The following is a 13707-nucleotide window of genomic DNA, read 5'->3' as shown; positions in this document are numbered from 1 at the left end:
ACCAAACATCAGGGGAACACGGTACTAAACATCAGGGGAACACGGTACTAAACATCAGGGGAACACGGTACTAAACATCAGAGGAACACGGTACTATACATCAGGGGAACACGGTACCAAACATCAGGGGAACACGGTACTATACATCAAATGGTCGGGAAACACTATACTGTGTGTGTGTGTGTGTGTGTGTGTGTGTGTGTGTGTGTATAAAGTTGAAAACTAGCTACTGTCCATTTCTTGCAGGTCGCATGCGGTTTAAGACGCGCTAACCGATTTGACGTTTCCATGGAAACGCAGCTCGTCACCACTGAGGCACTCGAGCCGAGGTAATGATAACAAAGAGCCACAACGTGCTGTAAAAACTTTTAAAGGGTGAATGGTTGAAAAATAGACAGAAATTGTTCATATCGCATTTATGCATCCTTTACAATAATAAATACTTCATTATAGAAGCGTGTGTGTAGATTAACGCTCTCAGACGTCGGACGTGTCTGATGTGATGAAGCACCTCAATCAGACGGGGCGCTAAACTCTTTATAGGGTGAAAGTCCTCGAATTAAGCGTATGACCTTTTCCAGAGTCTATTAGCCGGAAGATCCATCTTCTGGTCCATGGTGATGACATGAGCATGTGAAAATAGCCACACACACACACACACACACACACACACACACACACATCTCCGTGGAAGGAAAAAATGCAATCTCTGGAGTCAGGATCTGTAGCCTGTATACATCCTCTGACTCTACTAAAGTGATAAACTACACTTCAAAGGAGGACACGCCCACTACAGCTGTTTCTAAAGTCACTCAAACTTACAGTGATGAAAATTTACACACGCTGCTGCGGAGTTCTGGATTGTGATTGGTCAGAAGGTGTTGATTAGTTTTCTAGAACCACAGCTCTAACAGTAGCGCAGCTGCACATCGCAGGTTTATTTATTATTAATGCTCTCGTTCTACTACGGTATCGTTTCTATAGCAACGGCTCGTTCAGAGGGACTCGCACAGCGGACGTGATGTATGGTGTATCTGATTATCAGCACATCCCTACACAGCTCACAGATGTGTTCTTTTGGTTTTATTTTCCAAACCAAGCATGTGAAGCTGCTCAGACTTTCTGTCCTCACTTTGTTTTTCCCTCTAATCCTTCACATGTGGAGAAGTCCGTCTTCACGCAGCCCGGGGCCGGAGCAGACGCTAAACAGCTCCACGGTGTCCGGTTTTGTTTTCAGGAAATGTACAACTGACGAGGAGATAAAACACGCTGCTTGAGTAAGTCGCTTTGGATAAAAACGTCTGCTAAATGAATAACTGAATAAATGTAAAAACAGCAGGGAAAAGTCTGTAATGAATAAACATGGAGTGTGAACGTGACACCTCGGAGCACACTCCTTTTCCTAACAGGCGAAACAGCAGGGAGGACTCGGGATGATTCATCCTAGAAGCGTTTAAAACACTCAACACTCGATGCCTTTATTCCACACGTTTATTCCACACGTTCCCTCGGTGTAATTAACACGTGTGTGACGTCACAGTAACTGTGTTCTGAACAGCAGAGGAGTTTCTCCTGGAATCAACATCCTAGTCTTGTTCTACTGCACCTTTAACAGGAAGTTTAGTCTGTCTGTCTGTCTGTTTTTATCTCCAGATACATTCTGTTAATGTATTTACATTTTCATATATTCAGCCTAGATTGGCACCCTGTCCAGGGTGTACCCCGCCTTGTGCCCCATGAGCCCTGGGATAGGCTCCAGGTTCCCCCGTGACCCTGAAGAAGGATAAGCGGTATAGAAGATGGACGGATGGATAGTTATTCAGCCTAAGTCTGGAGTTTTAGTGCCTTCAAATAGTCTGAGACCTTCTGTGTGTGCATGTGTTTGCGTGTGCTTGCGTGTGCGTGCGAGGCTTGAAATTGCAACCATTTTGGTCGAATATGCTCCTGAAATGTAATCTGTGTGACCTCAAAATATATTCGGGAGCATTTGTGCAAGTGAAATAATGGTTGTGGTGCGACGGGTTTTCATTTCTCTACAAAACATTCTGTAATTCCTGCACAGTCGAGTCTGAGTCTGTGTCTGCGCCTGTGTCCGCGTCTGCATCTGCCGTGAGCCGATACAGTGACCGGTCCAGCGCTCTCTCCAACAATACACAAACAATTAAACTTCACCTTTACATCCTTAACTTTAATGCAGAGTTTCGATCGGTTAACATCACCACCAGTCGCTCCCTTTCACTCGCTCCACTGTCACGCGTTTATCGGTCTATATATCTGTCTGTCTCTCTGACAAACGGTGTTTGTGCCATTAAATTGATGTGTCTGTCTGCGTCTATGTATTTATCTATGTGTCTGTCTGTCTGCGTCTATGTATTTATCTATGTGTCTGTCTGTCTGCATGTCTGCAAATCTGTTTAGCTGTGTCTCCATACTACTACAGTTTCTATCCATCTGTCTGTACCTCTCTAAATCTGTCTGCTGGTCAGATAGAACTGTCTGTCGAACTCTATGTACTCTCCTATATCTCCTGTGTACGTCTCTGCTATTTAACTGTCCATGTATACCTGCCTGTCTGTTTACCTCTGGCTCTGTCTGTCTGTCTGCCTGTCCATCTCTCTGTCTGTGTACCTCTGGCTCTGTCTGTCTGTCCATCTCTCTGTTTGTGTATACCTGCCCGTCTATCTACTTCTGTGTCTGTCTGTCTGTCTGTCTGTGCACATCTATATGTCTGTCAACTTCCTTTTCTATATGATTCATCTGTCTGTCTGTCTGTCTGCCTGTACACATCTGTCTGTCTGTCATCTCTCTGACTGTGTATACCTGCCTGTCTGTCTACTTCTGGCTCTGTCTGTCTGTCTGTGCACTTCTATATGTCTGTCTACTTCCTTGTCTATATGACTCATTTGTTTGTCTGTCTGCCTGCCTGTACACATGTCTGTCTGTCTGCTGGCCTGCCAGCCTGTACACATCTGTCTGTCTGTCTGCTCCTGTATCTATGTTTAATCTATTTATCTGTCTGTCCGCCCGCCTGTCTGCCTACTTTTGTATCTGTATGTCTAGCAGTGGCTCATCTGTCTACTTTTCTGTCTGTCTATGTAAATATGTCTAGCTGTCTGTCCATTCATCTGTTTTCTTCTCTAGACATTTGTCTGTCAGCCTGTCGACCTGTTTGTCTGTCCATGTCTGTGTGTGTGTGTGTGTGTGTGAGAAGACGAGCTCTGAGGTGCATGAGAGTGTCACAGTGAGACAGTCACAGTGTGACTCTTCATGCTGCTCTGTAAACTTCGCACGTCTGTTCGGAATAGCAGCGCTGGAGTGTTAGCGTAGCATTAGCACAGAGACTGGTCGAGTCAGACGTCTGTTCAGAATGAACACACGACACACCGCTCGCTTTCACGCACAAATCTGACTCTCCGAGCAGAGTGCGTGTAGAGAGCGGAAACGTAAAGAAGACGAGGAGGAGCTTTTCCACCAGCGCAGCCCAAGACGGACGGAACGCCATGACGACAATATTTCAGCGTGCTAGCAGCAGAATAATTCACGGAGAAATTAGCGGTGAAAAAGCGTGCTCTTTCAGGAGAACGGACTCGCTGTAAATAATCAACCGGATCAAAAATATCCTTCAGTACACAGTCTGCGAGAGCTAATTCAGCTCCGTGAGCCTGAACTCGCAACATATAATCACCATGCTGAGTTTTGAGCAAATCATTACATTATATTTAAATCACATTTATCACAGAAAGTATTAAAAGGTGCAGTGTGTGATTTTCAGGTCATTTAAGAAGAACTCTGACACGCTATTTTTGTTTCAGGTTTCTGGCCCTGAAATGAACTCCGCCTCCACCCAGAACAGAGAGCTCAGCCCCACCCAGTTTCCTTATTAGACAGCTCACGAGACAGAGGGAAGGAGGAGTGTTGTTAATGTGTTTACTGCCATTCACTTCACAGCCAGCAGAGGGCGCTATAAATGCTAAAACTTGCAAACTGCTCCTTTAACAGCAAGGAAAATGAAAATTCTTAAAAAAATGAAATACAGAACCATTCGACACACCACGCTTAATAATCTTTCATTACATTTACTAAAAATTTTCTTATCGATTTATTTCCAATGTTATGTGTTTTGTAAACTATTTTAACACAACAACATTATTTCATGAAAAAAATATTGTACCATAATACTTCAATCACCATATGAGGTTTTTGCTAAATAATTTAGTAAGAAAACGTATATTTTTATTTAAAATGCTGCCTCTGTAGCTGGTAGCCACCAATTAGCAATAGCACGACAATTAGCAATGGCCGAGTAGATGAGAAGATCAACACACACTTCCAGAGGAACATTTCAAACTCTAGATGTTTCAGTAGAAGAACCTACACCAAGCAAAGCCCAAAATAAACACTTAAGTAAACAAACACTTTCTCTTTTCACTCGTAAATATCAGGACAATTGCCTGTGTAGGAGCCATTCACGTTTCAAAAGGATCTTGGAGGCACGTTTAAAAGTTTCTGCTAGCAAACCTATCTGAGGATCTTCTCAAACATCTTCTAAACTTCCAGAGAAACATTTCAAAGCCTGGTTGCTTTGGTATATGACACATTTAGAATTTTGGGGTTCGTTTTAGGAACCATTCATGATTCACAAGTTTCCAGGAGGCAACTTTCAGGTTCTGCTGGTGAACCATTCCCAGGATCTTCTCAAAGATCTTCCAGGAACCTTTTCATTCTAAGAGAACTGAGTCTCAGCATTCTAACATGCAAGTGTAGAAGGTCACTAAAGACTTCCAACACCATGCAAACCTGCAAAAGGTTCCATTTAGGAACTTTTTAAAGTCTGGTTATTTTAGTAGAACAACCTTCATGCCAAGCCAAACCCAAAATCAGGACAAAAAGAAAAGAAAAGAAAGCTATGGAGCTCTGTCTCTCTCTCTCTCTCTCTCTCTCTCTCTCTCACACACACACACACACACACACACTCACACACACACACACACACACACACACACACCAGTGACAGATTTTTTCCACTTTCAAACCCAAATATCATGAACATTGTGAATATCACATACCATTACAATATCAAGGTTCTTTAATAAACTAAAAGGTTCATTTAGGAACCATTCATGTTCCAAAAGGGTCCAAGAGGCACTTTGAGATGGTCTAAAAATCCCAATCCCAGATGTTCCAATCCCAGGAGAGAGAGAGAGAGAGAGTGAGAGAGAGAGAGAGAGAGAGATCATTACAAACTGACTGAGCGTTCTAGCACATAAGTGTAGAAGATCACCACAGACTGCCAACAACATGAAAACCTGCAAAAGGTTCCTGAGGAACATTTTCAAAAAGTCTTCTGGGGGCAAAACTGCGCACCAAAACCCAAACCAAACCTTAATAGTCCTGATCTGTGTGCATTCTGAACTTCAGAAGAAGAAAAACCCCTGCACCCTACTCACCCTCTACAGTCGTGGCAGCAGAGACAGGGTTTCTGAGAGAAAAGCTTCCCAAGAGCAGCAGTCCCTGAAGCACGCGCAACATGGTTCTCCCCCACTTTCACACCTGAAATAAACTTGGATTTAAAACAGGATCCTGTTCAGGTGTGAAAACTCCTCCAGAAAGACCAGGAGTCCAGAGAAGAGCCGAGTGTGAAGAAGGAGCAGGAGAAGAAGAGCCGCTGATCCGAGCGCAGTGGTTCAGCTTCTGAGCTTCACTGCGTGCATGATGGAAACTGTGATCATCTGCTGGGCTGCTGCTCAAATCTCATGTGTGGGCGCGCACTCACACACACACTCTCACACACACACACACTCACACTCTAACATTTATACACATATGCATACACACATCACACACACATCACACACACACTCAGCATCACGGAGCTGCGCGCGGTTCCTCCTCAAGCCTGCAGGAGAGAATTAAAAAATCTCTACGCGTTTCCAACCTCTTCTGTGTGCCTGCTGCCCACAGGGTTGCCAGATTGGATATATCAGGGTTGCCAGATTGTTTATGATTTCTTCCAACACACACCATCTCGAGTCAGTCTTAAAATATCTGCACTGAATTTAGATCCACACCGAGGATTTATACAATAATCTGGCAACCACGTACATTCCGGCTAACAGTAACTATAAAGAGGTTTCCAGATTTGAGTCTGTTTAATCTTTAATATTGATTCAATGGATGGAAACATTCCCTGAGACTCACATGGAGATGAAAACTAATAATATTTAGGTTGATCTAAACGGTTCTATTTTCCAGATCATGTGTTTTAAAATGTACTCAATCTGGAAACCCGTCCTGTTGCTTTGTAACATCCAGTCGTTGACATCAGGGTTGCCAGATTGCGTTCCTTTTACATGTCAGTTGTTTTGTTTTTTGTTTTTTTAACATTCATTCCATCTTAAAACGATTTGAAATGAGTTCAAACAAAACAAAACTATCATATCAGGATATTTCTAAACATTTATATAATATACGATAAAAATCAACCATTAAACATGTTATTAGATACTATAAATGTTGCATACAGAAATAAATCCATCCATCCATCCATCTTCTCCCACTTTCTCCTATTCCAGGGAGCATCGGGCACAAAGCGGGGTACACCCTGGACAGGGTGCCAATCCATCGCAGGGCACAATCACATACACACTCACACACCCATTCATACACTACGGACACTTTGGACATGCCAATCAACCTACTTTGGACTACTACCTGTCTTTGGACTAGGGGAGAAAACTTTGGACTACTACCTGTCTTTGGACTGGGGGAGGAAACCGGAGTACCCAGAGGGAACCCCCGCAGCACATGCAAACTCCGCACACACATGGCCCCAGCAGGACTTGAACCCTGGAGGTGTGAGGCAAACGTGCTAACCACTAAGCCACCGTGCGCCCACAGAAACAAATGAATACTAAAAAAGAAGGAAAACGTTTTAAAACCACTTCATTTATTTTCAATTTTACAATTTTATGTATTCAAACAGTCAAAATATATCAAATAGCTTGTTATGCATTTTTTTAAGTAAAAGTTTAAAAAAGCAAAAGATCATGATATTGTGAAATCATTTATAACGATATGGATATTATATTATATCGTCATATTCTCCAGTAAACTGAAGCTCACTCGAGTCTAACAAGTTTACATTTTAACAAACTGAATCATTTTTCCTGAATTGTTCTTTTTTTTAATCAAATCTGAGCTTTTTAATATGTAATCAATATAGACTATATTTAACAAGTTCTATTTAAAACAATTACTTACATATACAGTGAGGGAAAAAAGTATTTGATCCCCTGCTGATTTTGTACGTTTGCCCACTGACAAAGAAATGATCAGTCTATAATTTTAATGGTAGATTTATTTGAACAGTGAGAGACAGAATAACAACAAGAAAATCCAGAAAAACGCATGTCAAAAATGTTATAAATTGATTTGCATTTTAATGAGGGAAATATGTATTTGACCCCTCTGCAAAACATGACTTAGTACTTGGTGGCAAAACCCTTGTTGGCAATCACAGAGGTCAGACGTTTCTTGTAGTTGGCCACCAGGTTTGCACACATCTCAGGAGGGATTTTGTCCCACTCCTCTTTGCAGATCTTCTCCAAGTCATTAAGGTTTCGAGGCTGACGTTTGGCAACTCGAACCTTCAGCTCCCTCCACAGATTTTCTATGGGATTAAGGTCTGGAGACTGGCTAGGCCACTCCAGGACCTTAATGTGCTTCTTCTTGAGCCACTCCTTTGTTGCCTTGGCCGTATGTTTTGGGTCATTGTCATGCTGGAATACCCATCCACGACCCATTTTCAATGCCCTGGCTGAGGGAAGGAGGTTCTCACCCAAGATTTGACGGTACATGGCCCCGTCCATCGTCCCTTTGATGCGGTGAAGTTGTCCTGTCCCCTTAGCAGAAAAACACCCCCAAAGCATAATGTTTCCACCTCCATGTTTGACGGTGGGGATGGTGTTCTTGGGGTCATAGGCAGCATTCCTCCTCCTCCAAACACGGCGAGTTGAGTTGATGCCAAAGAGCTCCATTTTGGTCTCATCTGACCACAACACTTTCACCCAGTTGTCCTCTGAATCATTCAGATGTTCATTGGCAAACTTCAGACAGGCATGTATATGTGCTTTCTTGAGCAGGGGGACCTTGCGGGCGCTGCAGGATTTCAGTCCTTCACGGCGTAGTGTGTTACCAATTGTTTTCTTGGTGACTATGGTCCCAGCTGCCTTGAGATCATTGACAAGATCCTCCCGTGTAGTTCTGGGCTGATTCCTCACTGTTCTCATGATCACTGCAACTCCACGAGGTGAGATCTTGCATGGAGCCCCAGGCCGAGGGAGATTGACAGTTCTTTTGTGTTTCTTCCATTTGCGAATAATCGCACCAACTGTTGTCACCTTCTCACCAAGCTGCTTGGCAATGGTCTTATAGCCCATTCCAGACTTGTGTAGGTCTACAGTCTTGTCCCTGACATCCTTGGAGAGCTCTTTGGTCTTGGCCATGGTGGAGAGTTTGGAATCTGATTGATTGATTGCTTCTGTGGACAGGTGTCTTTTATACAGGTAACAAGCTGAGATTAGGAGCACTCCCTTTAAGAGTGTGCTCCTAATCTCAGCTCGTTACCTGTATAAAAGACACCTGGGAGCCAGAAATCTTTCTGATTGAGAGGGGGTCAAATACTTATTTCCCTCATTAAAATGCAAATCAATTCATAACATTTTTGACATGCGTTTTTCTGGATTTCCTTGTTGTTATTCTGTCTCTCACTGTTCAAATAAATCTACCATTAAAATTATAGACTGATCATTTCTTTGTCAGTGGGCAAATGTACAAAATCAGCAGGGGATCAAATACTTTTTCCCCTCACTGTATATATGTATATATTTATATTTATATATATATATATATATATATATATATATATATATATATATATATATATATATATATATATATATATATAATATAAATATATATATAAATATGTAAAAATACAAAATGATATTTTTATAATTATATATAATCAATTTACAGCACAGCTGATAAAGCAAATAATAAATTAAGCATTGTTTACATTCTAAAATAGTACATTAAGACAATTATAACAGATAGTTTATTTTATTTATTTATTTATTTATGGATAATCTAGTTTATGTTTAAACATAACACTTCCAGGGTCGGGGGTTCGATTCCCGTCGCATCCCTGTGTGTGTAGAGTTAGCATGTTCTCCCCGTGCTGCATGGGTTTCCTCTGGGTTCTCCAGTTTCCTCCCCCAGTCTAAAGACCTGCATGGTAGGCTGATTGATGTGTCCAAAGTGTCCGTAATGTATGAATAGGTGTGAATGGGTGTGTATGTAATTGTGCCCTGTGATGGACTGGCACCTTGTCCAGGGTGTACCGTGTACCCTGCCTTGAGCCCCATGTCCCCTGGGATAGACTCCAGGTTCCCTGCGACCCCATAGGATAAGCAGTATAGAAGATGGAAGGATGGATGGATTATGTTTTAACATGAAGAGAAAAGCATCTTGTGCTGCTGTCGCTGTGTGAAATGATTCATTCAACATGTTCCCATCTTTTCTCTGTTTCAGACTGTGTCCAGACACAAGAGAAAAATGAAAAACAAACAGATGAATGACTTTGATCAGTTTGGAATGATGATGCAGGAGATGAGTCAGAGCGTTTCTGAAGCTCTCAGAGGAGGATCTTCTCCAGCGCTCCAGACCCTCCCAGCCAAAAGCCACAGCGTCACTGAGTCATGGGCAAAGCTGATGATTTTTCCATTCTTTAAAGAAATTTGGTGTGTGTGTGTGTGTGTGTGTGTGTGTGTGTGTGGTCTTATTTTGCTTCATTCTGAGGACATTGTGAGCTTCAAGGACGACGTTCAGCTTTTGAGTGTTTTCAGAATAACACAGTGGTTTTCTTTTCCCAGATATTGGTCACATGATCTAACGGATTAAACAATGAGATTTGGATCACAATCTGTTTTTTTCCTGCTGAAATAATTAACAACTGTGGGGAAAAACATGCAGAAATAAACAAAGTAGTAATATTAACAATGACAGTGTGGCTAATTATATCTTTAAACACTAAAAAAAGAGAAGAATAATGAGAAATAATGTAAAAATTATTTAATAATGAATGTCATTAGATCATTTTGCCAGCCGACATACGTCACTGGGTCAAAAGGGGGCGAAGCTAAAGTTGATATTGTGACACCTGCAAGTCTTACTTTGCAATTATGATGTAGTGATTAGCATAAACTACTGCGTTTAAAGAAACTATAAGAACAATCATTTGTAGCACTTCGTTGACGTGACATACAGCGTACATGTTAACATGAAGCTAGCTGATATTACGTGATTGTGGCTTTTAGGCAAGTTTGCTAGCAAGCTACACTCAGATAAAACAGCTCCTCCTATTGGTGCTGTTTAATCACAGGTCTATCGGTAGAGGATCTTCATCATATAATCTGACACGGACACACACGCTATCTCACACACACACACACACACACACACACAGTCTATCACACAGTCTAGTGCAAAACTTACAAAAGCTCAACTCCAGGCACTGAAAACGTGACTGTCTGATTTGGATAAAGAGGAAAGGGTGGAAAATGTATTTATGATAGTGACGTTAGATTTTTTTTTTTTTTTGTCTTCTACTTTTAATCAGACGCTTTCATGTCCTGCAGCTTTTCAGTTTGTGTTTCTTTTTTTGTAAAATCAGACAAGTCTCAGTAAGCATCCCCTGATTAGTACATTTTGTCCTTTCTCTATTAAGTAAAAAAAATGAGGCTTGAATGGAGAGAGAGGCACACAATGGCATCTTTGTCCCTGAAATAAAAACACGGTGTTGAAAAGAGACAAAAGCGTTTGATGAAGCTGTTGCTTTTGGAAAGTCTTTAGTTCTTCATGACGTCTTGTCAAAACAGGACGGACTGTTACTGAAACGCAACAAAAGCCAGGAAATCCCTCAGAAGGACATGTAGTGGAAAATTCACTGGCTTTGGAATCTCTGGCTCGAGGAATGATGTCGGCTTTCTGGGGTTCTGCTCAGGTGCGTTTACCTGGAGGTGTTTATTTGAATGATTTGATCAGGGATTTGTGCTCCACACTGATCAGTCTGAATCATTTATGGCTCAGAAAATGTGTTGGACAAAGAGGAAAGTTTGTTACGACATAATTAAATATTTGTTGCATCATCTAGAGGCTGGGAGGATGAAGCAGGAATGTCCAAATCTAAACCTCATTTTAAAAGCTAAAACTAATATTAATGTCTTATAGAATATTAGTAATGTATCAATGTCATATTAAAATATTACATAAATGATTTATTATTAGTTATATGTAAATTAGTTGACTAGAATGAGCTCAGTGTAAAACTAAATATACAGTATACATATAGAAGGTTTTTTCCGCCTGTTGTTCTTGTTATAATTTTAGACCTGACCTGCAAATCTGGAATGATTTATAAACTCTGGTGCTGTTTTAACAAGTTGGAACTCTTTATTTGGGTTTGATTAATTTTGCAATCCAGCATGTATGATTATGTAAAAAAAAAAAGTATTTAAAAATAAAAAATAAATCCCCCCAAGGCTTCTTTCAGGATTGTGAACTGAGATTAAGAGAAAATAAATCACTATCAAATTTAAAGAGATGTCCTGAGGGGAACATTTCCATCTGATACGAGCTTATTTATTTATTTAATTATTTATTTATTTATTTATTTATTTATTTATTTATGAAGACAGAAAAGCAGGAAGCTGGGGATAAAAATAACCACAGATCTCTCATTAACACATCCCAGACTTTTTTCCCCTCAAACACAGAAACTTATTTGTTTGTTGGTTTGTTTGTTTACTGAAGATATTTCTAAAGTGAAATCAGAGAATAAAAATATCCAGATACACCATCCGAGTCATTAGTTTATCTACTTTAATAAAAACCTTTACAAGTAGAATTTTATCCCATTTAAATAACAGTTAAAAAAAAGACCTAAAGAAAAAAAAATATATATATAAAGTAAAATACCCTTATTCATAAAACACTAATAAACACAAAGACCGAATAAACAACATAAACAGCATGAATCTTTTCTTTTGAACACCAGCTCTGTAAACTCTCAAAAAAATAATATCAAAACTTTTATAATTTGTAGTTTAACAGAACGTCTTTTCTCTATTTTATGGTTTATAGTTTAATTCTATTTATATTGAATTATTTTTACATTCTTTGAATTGTTTTAGTCTGTATTTATGTCTCCTTTAATTTTTTCTTACATCATTTACATAATTTAATATTTACAACTTGATTGCGCTTCACATGTATGCAAAGTAATCTATAGATGCTCCTTGGTAATAATAATAATAATAATAATAATAATAATAATAATAATAATCATCATCATCATCATCACATGTTTATTTAAAAAAAAATGTTTGTTAGAATTTGTTAAAATAATTTTTAGGTCAAATGTAACATTTCAGAACATAAGGATTGAACACTAATATATTATTATTATTATTATTATTACTATTATTATTATTATTAGTAGTAGTAGTATTAGTAGTAGTCTTGTTGTTGTTGTTATTGTTATTGTTATTGATGAGTTGTGCTTTTATTCTGCAGCCACAAGATGGTGCTGTCTGACTAAAGAGCTTCTGAAGGACTGAGGAACGTTTGAAAACTTGATTTAGGACAAAAACTCCTGAATCTGAGAAGGTTGGCAAACAGCCACGTGACACAAAGACACCACGTGACTTCCTGGGACTGTTTCCTGAGTTCTTAGAAAGCAGTGACTCCGTCCAGACTCTACATACTGCAGGAGAGCCACATTCAGCACCTACAATATTACACTATTACACAATTACACAACATTGAAACTAGCTGAAACATTTATTTAAAATGTGATTGTTAAAGCTTCTGTAACATGAGCCCATTTGTTCTCCCTGCTCTCAGCCAATCAGAGCTCACCTTACTGAAGTCATATCTGTGACCTTCACAACTACTTTTTGTTGCCATTTGGTTTTTTTTGTGTTTTTTTTTTGTTTTTTTAAAAGCAAATTGTTCACTAACCAGAGGATAAAAATACGTAGAATAATCATCATTTAACAGTTTAATAACACATCAAAATAATAGAATCTGATTTAGAAGTGTTGTTCAAGTTACTTAAAGAAGAAGAAAGACACAACAACAACAATAATAATAATAATAATTAAGTTTAAAAAATTCATACTTTTGTTGAAACCGTGCTAATTATTTGCATTTTTTTAAAAATCTTACATTCTTTTTTGTTCCCCCTGTTTAATTACTGCATTTTAAAATGAATAAAAAGGCTAAAAATAAATAATAGTTCTTCTTCTTCTGCTTATTATTATTATTAGTAGTAGTAGTAAAGTAAAATGATTTTACTGGTCATTTTCTGTAAGTATTTTTTATGTAAATTTCTCTTTGCTCAAATGTACAAAAGAAAAGAAAAGAAGATCCATCCATCCATCCATCCATCCATCTCCTACCGCTTACTCCTTTTCAGGGTCACGGGGAACCTGGAGCCTATCCCAGGGAGCATCGGGCACAAGGCGGGGTACACCCTGGACAGGGTGCCAATCCATCACATGAAAGAAGATATTTGAAAGTAAAAGAACTTTGAAGTTTTATATAAAAACAGACAGAACTGATGAGTCAGCTCAATGCATTTACACT

General features: G+C 39.5%; 1 protein-coding gene across 1 annotated transcript in view; it reads right to left on the bottom strand.

The window, feature by feature from the left end:
* The window catches only part of lrp1aa (low density lipoprotein receptor-related protein 1Aa), a 104186-nt gene extending 98236 nt beyond the window's left edge, over window positions 1–5950 (bottom strand). The window contains exon 1 of the mRNA XM_053653475.1: window positions 5448–5950. Coding sequence (XP_053509450.1) covers window positions 5448–5529 — 82 coding nt within the window. The 5' untranslated portion in view covers window positions 5530–5950. The remainder of the gene's footprint in view (window positions 1–5447) is intronic.
* Window positions 5951–13707: the final 7757 nt, after the last annotated feature.

This window comes from Ictalurus furcatus, chromosome 21 (genome assembly GCF_023375685.1).
Source record: "Ictalurus furcatus strain D&B chromosome 21, Billie_1.0, whole genome shotgun sequence".
NCBI lineage: Eukaryota > Metazoa > Chordata > Actinopteri > Siluriformes > Ictaluridae > Ictalurus > Ictalurus furcatus.
The sequence above is the reverse complement of the archived record's forward strand: the minus strand, read 5'-3'. Positions and strand labels throughout refer to the sequence as shown.